At 46.4% G+C, this 21,915-nt stretch overlaps 1 protein-coding gene across 4 annotated transcripts in view; it reads right to left on the bottom strand.

Moving 5' to 3' along the window:
- Positions 1-1,668: 1,668 nt before the first annotated feature.
- The window catches only part of LOC119219948 (mitochondrial import inner membrane translocase subunit tim16-like), an 84,651-nt gene continuing 64,404 nt past the window's right edge, over positions 1,669-21,915 (bottom strand). The window contains exons 10-31 of one of the 4 annotated variants that reach the window (XM_037475473.2): positions 9,817-9,871; positions 9,562-9,619; positions 9,292-9,437; positions 9,100-9,198; positions 8,922-9,014; positions 8,675-8,837; positions 8,381-8,556; positions 8,147-8,255; positions 7,948-8,034; positions 7,728-7,870; positions 7,444-7,548; positions 7,023-7,108; positions 6,621-6,762; positions 6,421-6,510; positions 6,172-6,288; positions 5,890-6,025; positions 5,682-5,773; positions 5,493-5,579; positions 2,824-2,908; positions 2,290-2,426; positions 1,949-2,014; positions 1,669-1,835 (exon numbers count right to left, since the gene is read on the bottom strand). In XM_037475473.2, the coding sequence (XP_037331370.2) occupies positions 1,749-1,835; positions 1,949-2,014; positions 2,290-2,426; positions 2,824-2,908; positions 5,493-5,579; positions 5,682-5,773; positions 5,890-6,025; positions 6,172-6,288; positions 6,421-6,510; positions 6,621-6,762; positions 7,023-7,108; positions 7,444-7,548; positions 7,728-7,870; positions 7,948-8,034; positions 8,147-8,255; positions 8,381-8,556; positions 8,675-8,837; positions 8,922-9,014; positions 9,100-9,198; positions 9,292-9,437; positions 9,562-9,619; positions 9,817-9,871 (2,359 nt within the window). In that variant the 3' untranslated portion in view covers positions 1,669-1,748. Of the gene's footprint in view, positions 1,836-1,948; positions 2,015-2,289; positions 2,427-2,823; positions 2,909-3,140; positions 3,162-3,371; positions 3,524-3,756; positions 5,214-5,492; positions 5,580-5,681; positions 5,774-5,889; positions 6,026-6,171; positions 6,289-6,420; positions 6,511-6,620; positions 6,763-7,022; positions 7,109-7,443; positions 7,549-7,727; positions 7,871-7,947; positions 8,035-8,146; positions 8,256-8,380; positions 8,557-8,674; positions 8,838-8,921; positions 9,015-9,099; positions 9,199-9,291; positions 9,438-9,561; positions 9,620-9,816; positions 9,872-21,915 lie in introns of those variants that run through there. The other 3 variants (XM_037475471.2, XM_037475472.2, XM_062565998.1) reach the window with 3 other exon arrangements.

Genomic DNA, 21,915 nt, shown 5'->3' with positions numbered 1-21,915 from the left:
GGGGGGGGGGATTAGATCCGCAAAAGCTGCTTCTTTCGTTCTTGACTTTTAACTTCCTCAGTCCTTGGAGAAACAACATCCGACTGTGAAATGGCGCGCGGTGCTGGAAAAGCTTGGGGAGCAAACAGGGACAGGATTGGCCTGAATGAATGGACAAGGGAGAGGAAGAGATGAGGGGAGAGGCAGTGGGCCAGCAGGGGGAGAAGAGGCGGAGGAGAGCTGTTCCGTGCAGCCCGGCCTCCATCGGGTCACCTACCCAGCGAGCGGCCCTCGCGCCTCTGAAGACACCGGCTGTGCTCGATGTGGCAGCGGCTCACAGGCATACCAGCCGGCACGAAACCAGGCCACTGAACTCTGACTGCCCTCTGGTTTTGTTTTTCTTCTTTTTCTTTTTTCTTTATAGATAAACCCCCCCCCCAAAAAGCTCCACTCCCCCCCCTCCTGGCCACAAAGTACTTGACCAGAGATGGGGAAAACAGGCCGACTAACAAGCCGCGTTTACACTTAACAATAACAAATATAACCCTTCCTGTTTGTGGCCTCCCGACAGCAGAGATGAACCGCGTACCTCTGGTTTCTGCTGCAGTGGTTCTTACTCAACATCGTTTCCGCCCCCCTTCTTTCTAACACACACCTCAGCAGCCCCTCTGGCCGGGCTTTGAAGTGAATATCTTGACGCGAGTGGACAACATTGGCGTGTGACGTCATCAGAAACAGGTGTTAGATAGGCTAGACATGGTTTCCGTGGCAACCGTGAACCCAGAGATGCAGCGGCTCTCCTCCCCTCTCCCTGTCCGTCTCTCCTGTGCACACCGGAGCTAGAGGGACAGAGGAAGGGGCAGAAAGCTGAATAATATGACACGGACCCTCACAGGGTCCACATCTTTTCAATATGAAACAAGCTGTATGATCCATTAACCCTTTGAGCTCAGTCTGTAATGAGCTGCACTTTTGTTCCCCTCATAACGTGTGTGTAGATACGGGGATGTTGCCTCGTCCTTCCTCATTGTACAGCGTTGTTCAACAGTGGTTCAGAGAACCAAGAATAATCCTAAATCGTTCAAATATCGGAATTTGACGTCATGTTTTTTTGACCGTATAAAAGTGGTACCGGCTCCTGGAGATTTCAAAGTAACCCTCACTTAATTCTTCGAAAGGTGGAAGTGAAATCCAGGGCACAGGTTTTGTTTCAGCGAGCTGGGTCAGTGTCATTGGACCGAAGAGCCACAGTGTTGCACAAAGGGTTAATGATAAGACTAGGGCCACGCAAGGCCTGTTCCAAGTTATGTTTTTTTGCACATTTGTGAGATATTGTCAGTATTTTAATTTTTCCAAGTGCCTTTTTATTACAGGTAAAATAAAGAAGTTATACACTATATGAAAAAAATGATTATATGAAAATATATTTTTCCTGGCATCATGTTCTGTGTTTGAACATGCAGAATTTTAGAGTTGTAAAAGTCTCAAATTGGTACAGAATAGTGATGTTCTCCTGTTTTAGAGGAATTTTATTACGATATTGATGATATTGTCAATGAAAAGAAAAAAGTTTAATAAAGTTGTATTTGATACATGCGTCTTTATTTGAATGAGTGAATAAGCCCATATTTTGTCGTCTGTGCTTAGCTCTTCTAAAACGGCAATCCCTACAAAATCCAAAGTCAAAACTAGAAAGGGGAAGGCTTTTATTGGGTTATAATTTACAGAGGATGGGAAGAGGAAAGAGAGGGTAAGCATAATTTCATTCTTCATGTTTCAGTTTTCTGATGTGGCGGCTGCTTATTTTGCGTCTGAATACTTAGTTCCTCATCTAGACGCTCTTTAGCACGCACCACCTGCAAACAACCAATAACAATATATGAGAAGACATTTAAACAAACAGATTCACACAACAGCTCATACACTGAAGAAAGGAATTTGAATACATACATAAAAAAAGAATACTTACTTTTGATTGTAGGTAAAATGAACCACCCACCGACTTGTCATTGACTTTAAAAAGGTGCTCGTAATTCTGGAAGAGATAAACACAGGGAAGACGCATGTTGACCCATTTTCTCATCATTGTTAGAACACAAATCATTAATCATGTTCTGATGTTAACTCAATTGTAAGGTATAACTAACCGGGACAATTTTCTACAGCTAGGACATCTTTGAAATGCAAAGAGACAGTGTTACATCTCACAGGATTTTTAGTACATGCACGCTACAGTGAAGGGAAATCCTAGAAAAGTGAAACAAATTTTGATGGCTAGGAAATCTGTAATGACTGAGTGAGTGATTGCACCTTCTGAATAGCCTCCGGGGTGAGTTCGGAGACATGGAGGATCTGCTGCGCCTCTTGTAGGCTCATCCCGGTGATGCTCGAGGCTGCAGCAGAGTGCTGACCCGCACTGTTCCTGGCCTGCGCTGCCGCTTGACTGGCTACGAGAGAAACACAACGCAAATACACACAACTTCACTTCAGCAGACGACATCACTGAATGTAGCAGCCAAATGTTTGTTTTTTCCCCCCCATGGAGCAGCAACTAGGGCTGGGTGATATATAGAAAATCAGATCAGGCGGGACTACACACAAACAGCAAATGCATAACGCTTCGTATGCCACACACAGGCTTTTTTAGTAGTAAAGAATGTATGTATGAAGCTTAACCACATGGCTTAACCACACCACTTTATTTGTATAAAGTGCATTATTTAATATTAAACATAGTGGAAAGCGGGCAATGTGCTTATGGTTTAGTGCAGTGATGCAATGACTGTTCCACAAGTATGTCTACCGGCGTGTGCCTTAGTAATAGTACACTTGGATGGATCATACCTGCAAATTCTTGCTTTAAAGCTCGAGCAAAAGCACGTCCCACCACCTGTGCTCCCATCACAACGATCTGTGCAAGATATTTAGCCTGCAGAGGAAATCAAACGTATCATCATGCAAATATGAACCAATTTTCATCACGAGGCACAACGAGCAGACGTGTGATTCAAAGGCGACTGTCACGCGAAACCAGGAAAGAGAGCGAATTTAAGGTGACTCCGCTCTCCTCCTTTTGACATGTGACGTAACAGAGTCCAAAATCAATAAGGCTGATGTCAGGTTGAGGTAAGAAGTCTCTGCGGATGTAGATTTAAGGGCACCTTCATCACGGCTGCCGCCTCTGTTAATTCGCTAACGTCTTCATGAAACGTCATGAAATTTGTTCACATTATTTAACGTTAGCAAATAGTAACCTCAACGTAACTTGACGGTTCTGGAAAGCAAATTGCGACACACACAACGTTTCGTGCTAATGCTACCTAGCATGAGGACGGACTCGCTAACTTCAGCGACGGGAATACTCACACCACTATCCCCAAAAGTATCCTTACCATTTTATAATATCACAGGTCCTCGAGACGGTGCCCGGCGTTTTTTTTCACATGTACGCCAATGAAGGTTACCAATGGGTCAAAGTTCAAGGAAGAGTCGACAGCACTAAAATCAAGATGAAGCAGGTGGATGTCGTCATCTATAATGGTGACACCTACTGGCACGGAGGACAACTGCAGCTTCTTTATAGTATGCATTTTAAAAATAATGTATTTTATAAAACGAATAGGTCACATTAAATTTGTTTGTATGAATGAATGAATAAATATTTTTTTCAACCAAATCTGAATGCATCTAATTTATTTTATAGACTTATTTTATTCCATTCCCACAAATCTCATTACAATTGTCATGCTGACCCTTAATACAAAAGGAGGAGTAGAATTTGGTTCAAATATGTGTTTATTGCAAGACAATATTGAAAAAATTCCCCAAACCACTCCTCAAGTACGACAGACAGAACAACAATGCTATACTCGGTGTATAAAAAGGACGTTGTTTTTTTTTTCAACACAAAGGAAGGCAGTTACTTCCATCCAAATATTAGAAAGTATGGCGTTTGAGAATCACAAGCACATACAGAATACTCCACACAGATGACACCTGTTCAACACAATTTGCACAACCAGGCATGACTGAAACAATGGATTGTTTCAGTCCGTCAGTGGTTGTTAACAAATGGTTGGCTCAAGACTTAATTGGAGATTACATGATACCAGTTATGGCTGTTTTGCAAGTTATTAATACTGTACTGTTATTGGTAAATTAAAACGGTTATTTTTTAATTCCTACAGTTAACATTTTATTAGAAAATTAGCTCATTTAAGTAAGGAATATCCCCAAAAAGTTTGGCAACCAAGATCATTAATCAAAGTTAACCAGCTAAAAAAGAAAAAGAAAGACTTGAAATAATAATCTTAAAGTATACATAGACCCTCTTAAAACACCAAAAAGAAGGTGGTTTGGCTTTCAATGCGTATCAACTCAGTTTTGTTAACCTCTAAACCCTGGTCATAAGACTATTGTAAGACTACCGCATGGCAAAACATTTAAACAATTCTACAAAGTACTGTCAAAATGGCATTTGATCCTATTATTGGCTAAAAAGGAAAAAGTGAACCGTATGTTGTTGTCATAAGAAATCCCATTTCATGGCCAAACATGAACACTGGGGACCCTGTCGTATCCTCAGTGGAGTTTTTGCTTCTGAAGGCTTGAACATGTTACAGTAATCGTGTGTGTGGTTCACCTGATTAAACAGGAAGACGAGAGATTTGCTCATGCAATGAGACCATTGACAACATTAAGTCCTTCAAAGACACATTTGTGAATGAGCGAGCTCAAATACAGGCCAGTAAAAAAAAAGCAAGCAGTGGTACTCAACCAGTTAAAAGCACAGACCCTGGTTTACTAGAAATGTTTCAGCAGCGGTGACTTAAATGGACTATTTTCATGTACTTACCAGCTGGCACGGTGGAATGTCGTTCAAAATATCGTAAATTCATTTTTTTTGTCTACATTACAATAACGAAGCAGTTCAATCAAAGATTGATTTAAAAAAAAAGTGATTGATCATGTCATGCTTTGTGCAATCAGATATCAGATAACACCCAACTAGACAACACCTGATTTTGCAACATTTACCGTTACAGTCAGATCAAAGTGTTAATGTGATTTTTTCACATTGTACAGTATTTTTTGTGCGTTCCGTGGGATGAGATGTTTGCTGATTAAGCTCCGAAGACCCGCGTATGGCATCGGGACTGCGACAGTGGGTCGGCCGTCTCTTCTCTGCTGTTCGCCCCGACAATCGGATCAAAGGCGAGATGGCTCTAGTCGTCCTGGACAACACACCGGGCACAGTTACCACAGACGGATTAGAGACGTGTAACGAATATGCTCGTCGCACCCTGTTGTCTCAGCTTTTGATTTCAAGCTGTCGACGGCCATTGGCAGACTACTGTGATATGATGAAATAGAGTAATCATGTATATAAACCGTTGAAAAGAATGTTTTTTCTATACAACTGATGCTTCATACAGTGATAGCATACTGACTGGCAGCCATGAGCAAGACGTCGGCCATTAGAACCCAGAGCGGTTTCCATCACGTTCACTCACCCACTCGTCCTCGTCGACCCCCTCGAAGGAATCCTGGGGCAGCGGGTCGTCCATGTTCCCCAGCTTAGCCACCATGGCGCTGAGCAGCTGGGCCACAAACACATGAGTACAAAATACCGCTTAGCACGTTCAGCCACCACAACGTGTCGGGCTTTGAGCTGCATCGTCACAAGACGGGCTCCTCCTCACCTCGTCTTTCTTCTGCTCATCAGTCTTCTCCTCCAGGTAAACTGATGAGGGCAGATATTTCCTCACCGGAGCCTCTTTGGGGGCCTCACTCACTTAAAAAAAAAACACACACACACACACAGTCAGAAACCAACTAATCCTACCTGTGGGCTGGAGGTAGAAAGGTATGTTGGACCAAGTGTCCCGGTAGGTGTGAACGTGTCCTCACCTGGTGTCATGTCCTTCGGCTTCAGGCTGATCTTTTTGTGTTGGCCGTTGGAGCCAGACAGCCAGCCAGCGGCAGTCAGGGCTGGTTCCCAGCAGACAGCGGTGTCAGTGTACAAGTCGTCCTGGAAAAACTCTTTCTGGAGACACAGAGTCACACACACACACACACACACACACACACACTTATACTTAATACACTAAAAGCAATCGATGTTTATTTGAAATAAACAGCGGGTAGGAAAATATGCCGCGGTAAGTCCACCAGGTGGTGTAGCTGGCTCACCTTGACCCGTGGCACGCGGAAGGCCACTGGCTCTACAGCGGTCTTGGTGAGCATGAGTCCCACAGCGATCTCCACGTCGCGCACGTTGCACTCCGACTTGGGCAGAAAGGCTAAGCCCTGCAAACAGGAAATCACCAGGAGGTTTCAGAGTGTAGCAAACGAGGGTATCGCACCACGTAAATGTGTGGTGACAAGTCCAACAGGACGTCACCCGTGAATAAAGACACGGAGGGGGGTGGGGCTCAGTACCTTATGTGGCTCAGGAGAGTTAAAACTGCTGCACTCCATGAAGTACGGCTCTTCAGTTGCAATCTCGTAAATGTGCACCCTTGTATCACCCTGAAAAAACACAGTCAGCACACAGCTTACATCTGATGCTCGTGTTGCTCTCCGGTTTGAAATGGAAATGTACGCCGTATGCGCTTGTATTTTGCTTTCCACTTGCTCACTTTTGCGGTGAGGATGACCACACTGGTGTCTGGGTCGTAGAAAGGGATGAGTGTGGAGGGAGAGGTGTCTATGTTGGTGGCGGCTATGGCTCCAGAGGACAGGGAGTCAGCAGCGTACAGGCAGAGTCTTCTCTCACTGCGACTGCACAGAGACGACAAGGGAGCTCATGCTGAGTATTTCCTCTGCACTGACCCTGGTCAAACTGAATTAAATACAAAATGTAACCCTTTGCTGAACATTTTTCAGTTGAAATATAAACCAGGGTTTGCCTTCTTTGCAGGACGCTCACATAGTTCTGTTGAGTTACTTTGACTTTGCATTTACTTATTAATATATATTACTTATATATTTTTCCCAGCTTCATAACACATAAACCACAAAGTATTTTCGATGCTTATTACCTGTCAAATCCTGACACCAACAGGGACTTTCCCTCACACACCCAGACCACACGAGCTCCCCTGTGGCCCTCAGGACCTGGGCCCTCCTAAAAAAAATAAAATAAAATGTAATAGAATTGATTTAATATTGAATCATTTAATGAAACAAAAAGAACATGTGATTGGACAGGGAATTAAAAAAACAGCTCGATGCGTGTTTTTTTTTTTTACTCTCTGAAGACCATTAAGGCAAACAACTACATAAATGAAAGACATGATCATGGAGAGTTCAATGTTGTTTAATTAAGTTTAAGTCCGACATTAGAGCTATAAAGGAGTAAAGATACCAAACAGCCCATCATTATCACAATGCACATCTAATACACATCGTCTTTGTTTTTTACTCCGGCATCCTCCCACTTCCCCGATGCGTTGAACGTACCTGCACAGGTGTAGTGGACTTGCGGGGTTCGTAGATGCGAACTTTGCCATCTTTGCACACTGTGGCCAGGAGCTTGCCGTCTGGGCTCCACGCCATGCAAAAGATCTGAAGAGAACAAAGAAGAGGAAACAAGAAGGAAGAAGCTCAGAGACGGCAATGGCCACTTGGTGCATGTGAAAGCAAACAATCCAGATGTCCACACGGCGGCCAAACAGTTTCACATGACGTTTTTTTTTTCTTGTGCTCCTAGATTTGATCGGTTTGGCGGGCTCTTGGTCACCCACCTGGTCCTGGTGCCCGGTGAGGAGCTTGACCTGTTCCCCGGCCTCCAGGTTCCACAGTCTGACTGTGAGGTCGTAGGAGGAAGACGCCAGGATTCCGCTGGCCAGAGGGTGGAACTCGATGGAGTAAATCTTCTCCGTGTGGCCTAAAAGAGGGGGGGCGGGGGTCTTTTATAGAGAAGACTAAATTTAGGTAATTTCGGTAGGTTGGGTTCAGCCTTACCTTGCAAGAGGACCTCAGGCTCAGTCAGGGTCTCTTTCAGCCCTCCCTCGGGTACCTGCCACACCCGGATCTTTGCATCATCACCGGCTGGCAGGAATGGAAAATACGAAAGTTAAATCACGCAGACACACTCAAACACACGCCGTGGTCACACAACGCTGCAAATGCTCACACAAGCCCAGTCTATGTATTCACTCACCGACTGCGAGCCGGCGGGGGTCAAAGGGGTCCCAAGACAAGTCCACCACATTGACGGCGTTTTGGATGGTGGGCAGGGCTGTGTCGGGTAGCCTGCCGGGCTGGGAGCGCTGAGGAGAGCACTCGAATCAGTCACATACAGCACGCAGCGGTCTCAGATTATAAAAACAGAGCGGCTCAACGTGGATCCTGGCGGTTTAAAAAAAAATAATCTTATCTCCAGCCACTGCTGTACCTCAAATATGGCGATCTGGCCCCCGGAGATGGCGAGCGGCACTGCCACGCGTTGGCGGTTGACACAGAAGCCGTTGGACTCCCCTGGTGTCGTGAGGTTGAGGCCACGCAGGTTGGTGATGTGCGTGTCCCGGTGCATCACTGCACCCTGGATGTGACGGAACTTTGAGGCTTGCCCTGGACGGGAGACAACTCCGATTCAGCACATTTGTCACGGAAGAAACGTCGTCATTGAAAGGCCGACGGCAAAATAAAAAAAAAAGAAAGAGAGATTCCGGGGCGTGCGTGTTTGTACCCAGCATGCCCTGGATGGGCCTGGCGCTCGGGCTGGGACTAGGGCTGGGGAGGAAGCTCGAGGAGAGACCGGAGGTGGAGGAAGGAGAGCGGGACGCGGCGGCGCTGCTGCTGCTGGGAGTGCTCAGAGGACTGGAGGAGGTGGAGCAGCCGCGGGCCGGATCCTGTGGAAACAGCAGCAGGGTGGCCGTCAAGTTAAAGGCAGTCTGTGAAGCCCTAATGGCCACTAACACAGAAACCATCTCTACCTCCTTGCTCCCTCCGGTGGCCGGCTCCTTCCTTTTTGCTGGCGCAGCCTTTGCTTTGTGCTGTTTGTGTGGATTCAGGCCCACTTTCTCCACCTGAGGACAAACAGAGGCGACAGTTGGAGGCGTCCCTCCATTGTGACGACTGGAAAAACTGGTCGGGAGTGCGCAGAGCGTTTACCTGCTTGTTCCCTCCCTTCCACCACTCCTCAGCAGACATGGCTGGAGTCGTGCCCACTGTATCCGGGTAAAGATCTTCATGAAACTCCTGGTTTGAATTCTGCAAGACAAGCGCGCGCACAAGCATGAGGACGTGAAAACAGACGCGCACCTCACCTCGCCGTAGGTTCTGTGCGGGGGGGGGGGGACGCACCTTGCGAGGGACTTGATAGCTGATTGGCACAACGCAGCTGTCCGTCAGCTGGAGGACACGCATCACCTCGCAGGACAGGACATCCAACGCCGCTTTGGGTACCACGGCGGCGCCGCGCGTTGAGATGTCCGTCAGGCAGTGGCTCACTGCAGCGAGAAAATGCACAGAAAAAAAAGAAGAAGATAAGAAACAATAAAAGTGAGGGATCGAACACCAGGAGGGAGAGCTGGAACAAACCAGCCAGACAAGATGAAGCAGGAGCAGCATTACCTTGCGAGAAGAAAGGCTCGGCCGCAGATACTTCGAAGCAATCAATCGCCGCGTCTCCCTGTTGTGAGAGTTGTACATCGTTAAGTCACGCGCTAAACCACGACTGTGACGACAACACAGTTCGACTCCTGTCACACCAAGACTCTCGTCAGCACGGGCAGAAGATGAATATTGCAGTTTACGACCTTCAAAGAATGCGGGCTGCTTATTGATTCATTCAAACACATAACAGACGGGCATGAATCCGTCTCTCACCTTTCCAGCCAGCACGAGCAGACCAGTGTCCTCATCAAACAGCGGGATCAGCATCCTGAATGCAAAGAGACCAGAGTCAGTCAGCGAGTCGGCGGTTTTACAAAAAGGCCACTAGATGGAGCTGCGTTCTCAGGTCAGGGTGGCAGTGGCAGGGGATTGAGTGAGATCGTTATCTTTATTTGTCAGTTTGACAAAACTGAAACTGAAAATTACAGCTAAACAAAAGCATCGGCAGACTCACTGACTCATCGATCAGATCGACTTATTTAAATTCCTCCCTGTGTTCATAACCTCATTATCAAAGCACTAAACTCCATAAGGAATTTAACAATTCACAAAGCTCAACAATAAAGTATGGATATTAAAATGTGGATCGAAGCGGTACAAATAATAAAACCACCAGCAAGTCGAGACGTTTAAAAATATGAAACTGTGAGCTCCTCTCGAAACCCTCCGGGCGGTTGATCCAGTGGCTTGAAGCCAAATAGCTGGGAGCTGCATCGCCAAAGCTTTTCCTGGTTTCAATATTCAAAGAGAGGTCTTCAAACTTTGTCTTGTGTGACAAAATTCATGGATCCTTTTTTTTCTTCCCACCCTTTAATATGACAACCCCTTTCAGCTGTGCCTCACACCTTCACCCATGCTAAACCAAGGCCACAGTCACCCGCTTCCTCCCGGGATCCGAGGTAAGACGATTGAGGAAAGGGGGAACTCAAAGAACTTTAGACTCAATAGGGGGAAAAACAAGTGGGCTTTAGTAAAAAAACAACAACCAGCAAGTAATGGCTTAGACAGAAACGGATTTGCACGAGCACATGCAGAAGATCAGGGAGTCTGTCAGTCTGTCCCTGTGACAACGAGGCGTCTCCCAGACCAGAAAAGCGGAGAGAGAGCGGCGGGCTGAGGGGAGCACAAACGGAGAGGGGCACACTGGTGATGTAGCGTCCGAGTGTGACGACATAATGACAGACTTGAGCAACTGTGCGCATGGTGGCACGATGCAGTTTGTGTGAGAGAGCGAGTCAGAGAGAGAGAGAGACTGTCGTCGGCGTTGTCTCTGTGTTTTCAACAAATCTGCTGGATTTAAGGTTCACTCCGTCACTAAAAAACGTGGTCCTAACGTCTCACATCCTTTTGTTGGGTTTTCCAAACTTACGCGGACAAGACTGTTGGTATCATTTTCTCTTGGGTCTTTTGTTAAATTTCGGGAAGTAGTTTTGCTCTTTGCTCAGTTTTTTGGAAAAGACAATTTTGGTGAACTAGCCTGCCAAGTGGAAATGGTCTAGAAATTATTTGTCTACTGTATTTGGGTGAAAGCCCTCTTTTATTTAATATTATCCGGGCCAATTATCGGAAAAGAAGACTTGATGAAGATGAACATTGTTGCTGCCTCAAAAGGAAGAACTTACAGATATTACAGATATTTACATAGATATCGTTTACCCTACACTTCCTCTCTAGTGGTCGTGTTGATTCATCCCAAGCATCTGTCCTTCACAGATATAGGCCAGGCCCATCCCTGTACCCCCTTGAAGCCTGCGGGGGTCGGGCCTTGCTTCATTAGGGTCGGCCCACAGGGAGCCCCTTAACACCTCCATTCACACACCTCCGCTGCCTGAGTACCACTCCCTGCTTAACTATTTCCTTTCCCTATTCACTGACAGCGGCACCTGCCCAAGTTCCCAAATGAGTGCCTCCAAATGCCCTCACTTTCTCTGCGGCCTTATCTCTGGTTTTTCTCACAGTGAACAAGTCAAACAGCCACATATTGGCAGTGGAGCATTATCACTGATAGTGGCCCCTGTTTACTATGGCTTTCACGCTCCCCCTCACCAACAGCCCATTTTCCCACACGGGAGAACCCATTCACGCACGGATGTGCATATTTACGGCCACAGATGCTAGCGCGGCCATACATGTGCCTCATGATGTATGTGCGCGTGCATTAATGAGAGCCGCTACGGTTCGGTGGGTTGTGTGCGCGGGCAAGCCGGCTTATTGTGAAGATCTCGATCACATGGGCTGATTATGAATGAAAAGAAAATCTATTACAGGCCTCATTCATGCTCTTAAACAGGCTGTAAAAAGTGTGTGTGTGTGTGTGTGTAGAGTGTGTAGTTCCAAATCCAGCCTGACTCACTAATCCAGAAATAAGCCCTTTTCCGTGTTGGTGTGTCACTAAGGCTGGTTTAACCACACACACACACACACACACACACACACACACACACACACACACACACACACACACACACACACACACACACACACACACACACACACACACACACACACACACACACACACACACACACACACACACACACACACACACACAAAATTTGGTATTATACAATGCCGACATCCACAACAACAGCTCTAACGCATAAACAGCTGGAATGACTCCTCTCGTGAAAGATTTTGCAAAGCGTGTCCTACTCTCAGGGCTCTCTGCACCCACTAACTTCTCAGCACTTCTCCGGCTCCTCCATCAAAGCCGCGATGAGCCGCCTGATAATTAAACCCCCCCCCCTCCTCCTCCCCCCCAGGCTTCAGCCGTCACGGACACTCTGCTCCTGTCAGAGTTTACACTAAACAGAGAGAGAGAGAGAGAGAGAGAGAGAGAGAAACACGCCTCCTGCCTCGTCTGCCATCGCCTCCCTCCGCTCTCTGACACAGACGCACACACACATCGTAGAAAATGACCCTCTGCCCACGACAGCAGCCTTCAGCACCGGCAGATATGACGGGAATATTACTCTACTCCAACGTGCATCTGTGCGCATGAAAGGGTCCGAGTCAGCGCAGGTATATATTGTGAGGGAGCTTGCCGTCATAATAAGATAACGTTAGCGATAGCGTAAATCAGCGGAATAACTGACTTATGGAGGGCCGGACGAAAGGATACGCAGCTGACAGACAAACGCGGGAGTGGTGCGTGTCTATGTGCGCGTGATCCGGCAGCTGCGGATGCGGTGGAAGGAGACCGATAAGAGTTCAACTGAGCAAGAATGTCATTATGAATAGAATCATGAATCGAATCATTGTGATTAAACTAAACGCAAAGTCCTTCCAGAAACAGTCCAGTGCAGGGATAGATGCTATTGTGAAAAAAATGTGCTTACAAGCATGACAAAACATGCAAAAGTTGGAAAAGGGCACACACATCCACACGCTCTGTGCGAGCACATATGCAGAAGAGCCAGATTGTATCAGATATATAGACATACAGGAGTGTATTATACACACTGCGTAGGTGGAGTTAATGAAAGCAGCCTGCTGGGGGGTATGAGGTTACGGGCTGAGACGCATTGACCAGATCGGTGTCTGTCAAAGGGATCTTTCTCCGTGTCATGAGAACACGGCCTAAAAAAACACACGGGAGAGCACAATCTAGGCTCCAGTCGACAGGTAGGAGCTGGACGGAGAGTAGAGGAGGAAGAGAGGAAGTCTTCTCAAACTAGCAGCTGCTGAAGGATTCAGCGGGTCACTCTATCAATGCACATTCACACATGCTATGAAAGAACAAAAAAAACGACATTTGTTAGATGAAGGTTTTGTAACGTTATGTTGTCTATAATTAACTGCTTCATACTCATTTGTCTCCACATTTTAAGCTTGATACAGCTATTCTGTATTTAGAGCAGCTACTGCGTGTCAGTCCGTCCTGGACGACAGGTCCCTGTTTTGGTTCCAGACGTAAGTATGTCTTTTTTCAGATAAACTAAGGGTGGAATCATTCAGCCTGTGTGCGCCGTACAGATTGCAATGCCGTGAATAGATTCCAGTCAAAAAAAATCTCAAATCACAACCTTTTTGACTCAGTCAGTGGAAACTATCCCGCGTGATGGGAACCGGTGTTCATGACCAAATCATCACAATTAGGCTTTAATTTTTGCGGGATGTGACCTCAGCTTTATTTACTGTTTGTATTATTGGCCCCCTATGTCATCCACTCCTTCTTTATCAGCCCCCCCCCCCCCCCCCCTCAGTGGGAGTGAGTGATCGGTGAAGCATTATCTGAAGTTGAAGGATCTGCTGAACTGTGAACTCGAGCAGTGCACTTTATCAGCCGCCCTGCAGCTTGTCCAGCTGTCCTGGCCGGCTGCCGCCGCTACTGCCGCTGCAGCCGCTTCGGGGGTTTACAGTAAAACTACAGCCGCCCTATAACCGTAAAACAACGTTAGGATCATCAAACAAGGGCTACGAGGACACAGCAAGAACAGAATGCGTGCTGTGGGGAGCCTTCGGTCACTGGTTTTAAGGTTTGAGAGAGCTCATTTGCGGAAAATGTGATATCACAGGTCAAGGATCTTGCTGAAATAATTTATTATTTATTATTTTCACCTTGCGGGTCTGTATGTGAGTCATCGCGGTAAAATATGTTCCTGGAAACACTGCAGCGGGAACAACCACAAAGGCGGGTTTTCAGCTTTTATTTCTGTCTGTTGAAAGATTTTTTGACAACTGTGCAAGATGCAGCCCCAAAAATGTTACAGGTGTGTAGTCAAGTTTGAAAAGGAGGCGGAGTTATAAGAAAGGTGTGGACAGATATAGTAGCTCCGGGTCTAATTCCGCCGACTTTATCGCGGCTTAAAGAGTGATCATTACATTACCGTGCAAACCCCGCTTCTCTCTCTCAGTGAACTGCGCCTGTAAATCCACTTTTTTTCAATCCATTTCATTACGTAGTATCTCCTCCACGCATACACGCGATCCGTGGATCGTTTTTTGTATGAAATGAATGAGGAAAATATGCAGTATGAAAACCGTTGGGTGTAACAGCTGTGTCTTACATTTAAAAGGATGACCATTAAAGCACATGCCTTTTCATTAGTTTTATGATCCCTATCTGATGATGGCAGTTCATATGACAAGCAGATTATCTATTCCTTTTTATGATAACCCTGCCTCTTTCCTGTCTCTAGTGTTTGTTGTGACGGAGCACACTCTTTCTGTTGCGGCGTTAGTACTCTTGTTCATGGGAGTTGGACACAGCTAATGGTTTAATGCACACTTACGCTGTGGGCCCGTGGGTGCTCACATTACACCAACAAAGGAGGGACTGGTGCAGAATAATCCACTGGTAATTAAATGGGGTTCATGAGGGAACAACTCTGGAGCTGTACCATCGTCTCCAGGAAGCTATATCCTGGTTTGGTTTCATGTATTCAGCGAATATGGGAAATAAAAAGAGAAGTCCTGTCAATAGGAGAGTGAATATTTCAGAGGGTTATCTAAAAGGTCAAATGAACAGCAAACAAATGGACGGCGATGATTGGTCCTTTCAAACATGGAAGCATTACAATAAAACCCCAAAAGGGCCCGAGTTTGCCTAAATCAAATAAACAATACATCACAGCCGATGAACTTTGTCACCTTTGTAAACTCAGAAAAATCACAGATCAATCAAACTTCGGCACTTGAGCCGACTAAATGTGTACAAATGTTTCCTTTAGCAGCATCAGCGCCACGGAGACCGCTCCACAAAAGACGAACCCCCCGGGTCACAGCGAGGGCAACGTCAGTACGCTTTTCGACTCACAATGATTGGTTGCTACGGCGCCACAAATTCAAATTCCTTCGACTGTCCTCATTTAACACCAGTTGTTTTGTTTATCTCTGGAAGATAGCTAAGAACCAGTGTACCTGAAAGAGGATAACAGAAGCGAGTTAAATCAGTCTTAGAAAGGTTTTTTTGATGTAAAATATATTTCATCCACCACCTGATAAAAAGTGTACAGTGGCTGTGTACATAAAGAGTGGCAGAAGAGATATGTATCCTTTATTGTTTTCTACATCACAAGAAAAAAAAAACGTTGTATAAATACATTTTTAAAAGGAATATTTTCTAATCCAGATGGTCTTGGGACTATACTACTTTTGAGACAGGTGCCATTTTTCATCCTTCAGAATAACTCCTCATTAGCTGTGTGGCTCTATAGCAACGACTGGTAGATAAGAGGCACACACTGGGGTTACTGTGTGTTCCTTTAAAGACTTAAAGATTAAAACACAGCTCTGGTTGTTGTGGCATTGAATGCAGCTTCTGAGTCACGATGAGTTCAAGGATCCTCAGCAGGAATTTAAGTCCAGCTGCACAGTCACAATGAAGAGATGTGAAATGTACTTAAGCGCAACATTCTTCCTCCACTGTGTTTGAGCCTGTGTGTTTAGTTGCCAGTGTGTGTGTGTGTGTGTGTGTGTATTTAATAAACATGCTGGGTCTGCCTGCCTAGATACCTTCAGTAGCCAGTTCATTAGAAGAGAATTAGAGTTGACGCGCAGCGTTCCTGTGAAGGGAAAAGAAGCGAGGATTGTTGGTGGAGGGGCCAGCTGTGGCCCCTCTGAGCACCAGTGACAAGGCTCTCAGAAAGGCTGCCAAGCGGCTGCTCTCCCCTCTCTCCTCGCTTCACCGGGCCCCGTCCTCTGGCCCCTGACAACCAGCGCGCAAACACACACACACACACACACACTCAAGTACATTTAGTTGCACACATACGTGCATGCTCAGGATTTAATTAAACTCGCTGAGTCCCGTGTCAACAAGTCTGCAGTGACCCCTCTGACAACCCTCCCGCCCCCCCCCTCCCCCAACACTGCCAATTCCACATACGACCACATGCAAAGTTGCCAAATGGATCAAATAAAATGAAGCCTTCTTCAGCACTTATTTTGCCTCCTGTCCACAAGAAACATGCCGGCCGTCAGTACAGCCTCGACTTGCACACCCAACCTGCGCGTTGCATCTCTTGGTTAAATCCCTCGCTTGCAGGTGGAAACAATTCAATTACCAAGCATGTGTCTCAGAAAACAACTCCTCACAAAATAATAACACACACAGCGTGAAGCAGGGGGATGTCCAACCACATTCTGCTTAAAGGGTTGAGATGAGGAATTGATGATGTCATTATTATTTCCCCCCCCCCCTATCACAAGAAGCGACCCCTGAGGGAGTAAAATACGGCTTTAGTGAAACAGATGATTAGCTGTAAAGCTCACTGGTCATGTTGCGGTAATGAGACCACAGCGCTGTGGGAGGGCCACAGGGCAGACGAGGGTGTTTTTTTTTTTTTTTTTTTTAGGATGTGAGGATGTCACGGTACACAAACTGAATTCGGTGGAAAGGTGTGAGGATACTCATGGGAAATCCCTCCAAAGCACCCGACGAAAGCCAGCTCGGAGGTCGCTGACGACGGGAAGCACGTGTGGCAAAGTTGTTGTTCACACCCGTAGCGTGTGGAGGCGCGTCTCCGAAGTGCTGGTGGGCCACCTGTCGACGCCGGCCGACCCCCTTCGGAGGAGGCGCGTTCCGCGTTAACCCCCCCCGGGGTTCGGCATCAAGGGGCCGACTGGACGACCGCTAACTGACCTGTCGGCGTGGGCCTGGGAAACAACCGAGGAGCAGAGGAGAGAGGGGAAGCGCTGCCACCGACGACAGAGTGAGGAGAGGTAAGGGTCACGGCACCGCGACGACCCCCCCCCCCGCTGTGAGGTCACCGGCGGTGGAAAGGGCGTTTTTTCCCAGTCGCAGCCGCATTCGAAACACCGACAGAGGTACACGTGTTTCAGAGAGAGAGAGAGAGAGAGAGAGAGAGAGAGAGAGAGAGAGAGAGAGAGGCACCTGTCTGGTAACGGCACGGATCTTCCCACCATTATCACTCCTTCACGGGCGCTCTTTGATCAGCAAATTCTTTGCAGATGACGCACAAATAAATTCGGAAAGTAATGAAGATGAGACAATAACTGAACTCTGGAGGCTTCTCTAGTTTGACAGCTCAGAAATTGACTGGGGATAAATGCTTTTGGCAATGTGGAGTTGGCAAAAACACCCCTCTTTTTGCGTGACTTTTTTCTACAGTATGAACCTGTTTCATTACAGTCTCTGTTTCAAAGCAAATACTAATGGCAAACAAAGGTACAAAGAAACAAAAACAAACATAATAGACAAGTCAAGGAGTCAAGTCAATTAAAATACTTTTAGATTGAGCATATTGTTTATTAGTATCTGACCTAAAAATCCACTTACATTCAGTGAATATACCACAAAATACAAATTTCACTCTCTAAATCAGGTCACAGATAAAATGCACTGCACGGTGATTATTCTGCAACTCAAAAGTGATGACCATAAGTTCAGCGTTGACCTGGCTCCACTGGTTCAGTCACTGCACACTGCTTCGGAGACTATGTCAGTCTAGACTATTTAGTGCAAACTCTTGTCAATCTTGCCGCACGCACACGCTGAATGAAGTTGAATCCTGACCAACAGGCCGTGGTCGCTCTCGAATGGACACTGGGCTGAAACGGCAGCAGAGTACGCCACAACACTGTCAAATCACGCGATCTCTCCGTTTGTTGATGAGTATATTTGAGCAAACGCTGCTCGGATCTTCAGCCAAAGTTCCTCTCGCTGGAGCTCGGGTTCGAACCCAAAGATCACATTGGACGATCCAAACCCTTTTCAGACCGTGCTTGCCCTGATGAGTATGACTGTGTAATTATTTCCTTTGCAGACAGCCAAGAGAGACACGTTGTAAAGGCCAGAACCACAAAACCCAGTGATATACGGACACCAAAAAAGGATTTGTTTTTCCTTCAAGCCCGAGTTTGTGTGTGCAAAAGAGTGAGTCGCCTCGAAAAGAGGGGACGGGAAAAATAAAGAGAGAAACGTAAGCCCTAAAACAACTTCTTCAGACCTTCTTTTTTTTCCTACCCCATTTCTCCTTGTGGAACTACAAAACCATTCTCGAAGCGTTTCAACGGTTGTCATTCGCGCATGTTTTTGGGGTCGTGCCGCTCTGCTTTGTGAGTCGGTTAACGGAGTTCATCGGTCGTGCTTTCTCCCAGCCAACGGGTCTGTGGAGCCACGTGATCAGACTCCTCTCCGTGTGACACAAACGCACACGCGCACCTTGTTGCCTTGCGATTGTGTGTCCACACTTGCTCTTTCTGGTCCGTCTGAAAAAGGCCCATTCATCACTCTCTCGCCCTGCGCCGCTGTCTCTCGCGTGTCCCAATACGGAAATTCCACTTCAAAACGTTGGGAAACTAAAGAAAGGATTGTGAAGAATCACACGAAAAAGAATACCACATGGATTGTCATGATACCAATTGTGCAGCTTTCAAAGTACAAAAAACAAAGATTCCTTTTTTTCTGCCTCATGGACAAACAGCCTTAAAAATGACTTCAGCGTCGTACCCTCAGCCCCCCTGAGGCCGTGGCCTCACCTTTCCACTTTGTGCACAAAAGTCTGTGTTCAACTGTGAGTGGGTGCAACACACCCACACTAAATCATCCGCATTAATGACCGAAGCAGGGATTTGTACAGCGAAAAACCCATAAAAACCTCGGAGAAGCGAGCAGATTTACTGTAACAAAGACGCCGATAGACTTAGGGAGGGAGCAAAGAAAGAGATGAAGTGAGCGAGAGATAAGATAACTATCGCATTCATTTAGTAAATCATAACAGCTGTGTGTGTCTTCATACGTGTGCGAGTGTCTATGGGTCCTCATGAGAATGCTTTGAGCTTCATCGGGCTACATCTGGGAGCGTTATTGGACGGAAAAGAGAAAGATAGAGATTGTGTGACCACCCATTCAGAGTAACCGAAGCTAATCCACAGTTTGGTATTCCAGTCGTACCGTGCAAACATACCGCAAACCTCCTTAAGTGCACAAAGCTTCAACTGATGCAGCGACGAACACGACCACTGCGTATGCACCGTCTCGTAACAATAAGAAAACGGGGCTTTAAGTTAGCAAGCTCCCGTCTGCGTGACGGGGCGGCTTTTAGCGATTTGTGAGAGCAGCCGATGCATATTCCTCTGGAGGACAGCGTTAAGTGGCACTCATTGAATTATGCTCAGATGGGCTTCAGCCTCGCAAAAGACAAAAAGAAAAACCCAAATAAGCGGACAATAGATACAATATGCTATTATTTCTTCATTGAATCAACTTCTAAGTTGACCTCCACGTCAAGGCCTCTACATCTATCTGTTCAATCCATTAAACAATGTGTGCGTCACGACTCCAAGCAGGGCGTGTTATCGGCGTGCAAGTGTGCCTTTGTGTTTGTTTTTATTTAACCTCCTATGTTTAACCAGCCGGGTCAACGCCAAAAAACTTGTTGTGTTTCGCTAGGGATCGTCTAGCAAAACCCAAAAGTGATTTAAAAAGAGGCATGTCAAATGTAAAAGACAAGATATTGACATGAAACCAGAGAGTACTTAAGGTAAGAATTATTGTTAAAGAGAACACCTATAATAATGTGTGTGCATGGGACTGTGTGTGTATGTGAGATAAGGACATGGAGGCATTATGACCGAGTCTCAAGTATTACTCAGTGATTTCTTTAAACTCTACTCTTGTGCATGACCTTCCTCCATGCAGGACGGCTCTTTCATGGCCCATCCTGTGAATAACCAACCTCTCTGTCTGCCAGGAGGCGGAATAGGGTCTAACACTGGATATGAATTAACACTTTAAAACGAGGCCTCTATAATAAACAACAAATATACGGACAAAATTGGCAAAGAATGTAGATGAGTAAAGTTCTCTACAAAAGAGCCACAACGTTATTTCTTTAGTTATTATAAAGATAACATAAACAGCATAAACAGACGTAATGTCAGGACATGTTTCACCACAACATTTAAATAACCCGACCGCAGACACGGGCCGACCTGATGTGACCCGTCACGCATTCTCTCACCCCTCTGCTAAGGTTTCATTCACTACAGCAGTGCAGTCACAGTGAACGTTCTGTGGATAAGCTGCAGTTACATCCCACCTTCAACCACAGGCATACGGCTGTTACTCAATACCTGTCATACCAGAGTGCAGGGTGAGAAGAAGAGTAAAGGTAGGAGGGAGGGAGCACAACGGGGAAGCTAGGAAAGGAGGAAATGAAAAGGGGACCGGCAGTAGAAGTGAAGAAAAGATGGCGGGTCTAAATAGAGGGTTAAGGCAAAACGATTTTATACCCCGTGCAGATGTTGTTATTCGCTTTTCCTTTTCCGTGTCCAAACAAGCTCCTGGTGTCAAACTCACATGAGTCACTCGGCACAGTGCCGCTCAGACTTATTGAGACAAAAACACAGCGTGGACTTTAACGTTACTCTTCTAAAAAGAGACAGAGACTGGGACATAAGTGGAAAAAAAAAGAAAGAACAAATACCAAAACTACCATGGGAAAATGCCAATTCTGGATGACCCCTCCCTCACTAGCCGGGGGTTTGGAGGTCACCCACATGCTCCCCCCATCCGACCTCGCTCCTCTTCCATCGTCCCTCTCCGGCGACAAAGCACAAACGCCTCTCTTTTACCTCGAAGGGGGGGGGGGACTAACAACGAACCATAAACTGCTCCATGCGGGAAATGCAGCACGCCACTGCTGACTCAGCACCCGCATACGTCTGGTTTAAAAGGCTTTGACAGCTAAATGTGCAAACCGTACAGTCGCCGAGGGAAACGTGTTCTCAATAAGCCCGGTAATGTAAGTTGGTAAATCCAGGATTGTTTTTTGTAATGGCTCCTTCATCCTTTTTTTTTTTTTTATCAACAATAAAAATGTGCACTAATGGCTTGACCAGCTCTGAGACATGCACGGCACAGCTGTGCCATCCGTGTCTGTCTTTCTCCCCTTAATGAGAAAGTGCCAGCGAGCGCACAGTCAACAGACCAGTAAACCTCAAAGTGAACTATGGTCTGACCCCCCCCCCCCCCCCCCCCCCCCCAGGTCTCTGTGTGCTCTCTGTCTCGCCCTCCTCTGCGAGAAAAAGAAAGCTCCAGCAATCATTAAAACTTTAGTGAGGAGATCTTTGTGTTGAGGGCCTCTTCATGTTGTTCACGGTCATAAGTGGCTCAAATGAAGCTCCCAGGCCCAAAGGCCATGACACAGCTGTGAGGAAATGACAAAGGAAAAAATAAAAATACTAATTGTACTGAAAAGCACAAGAATCAAACTATTAAAGCGACAGGCAGCAGCCAGACATTTTTCTTTATGCTTGTTGTGATATCCCGTCTGCGCTTCCCAAAGCAAGGCCTGTTAACACAACCTTTTTAACACTCCCTCCACGTGACAAATGGTGAGAAAG

The sequence above is a fragment of the Pungitius pungitius genome, chromosome 12 (genome assembly GCF_949316345.1).
Source record: "Pungitius pungitius chromosome 12, fPunPun2.1, whole genome shotgun sequence".
NCBI classification, from domain to species: Eukaryota; Metazoa; Chordata; class Actinopteri; order Perciformes; family Gasterosteidae; genus Pungitius; species Pungitius pungitius.
The sequence above is the reverse complement of the archived record's forward strand: the minus strand, read 5'-3'. Positions and strand labels throughout refer to the sequence as shown.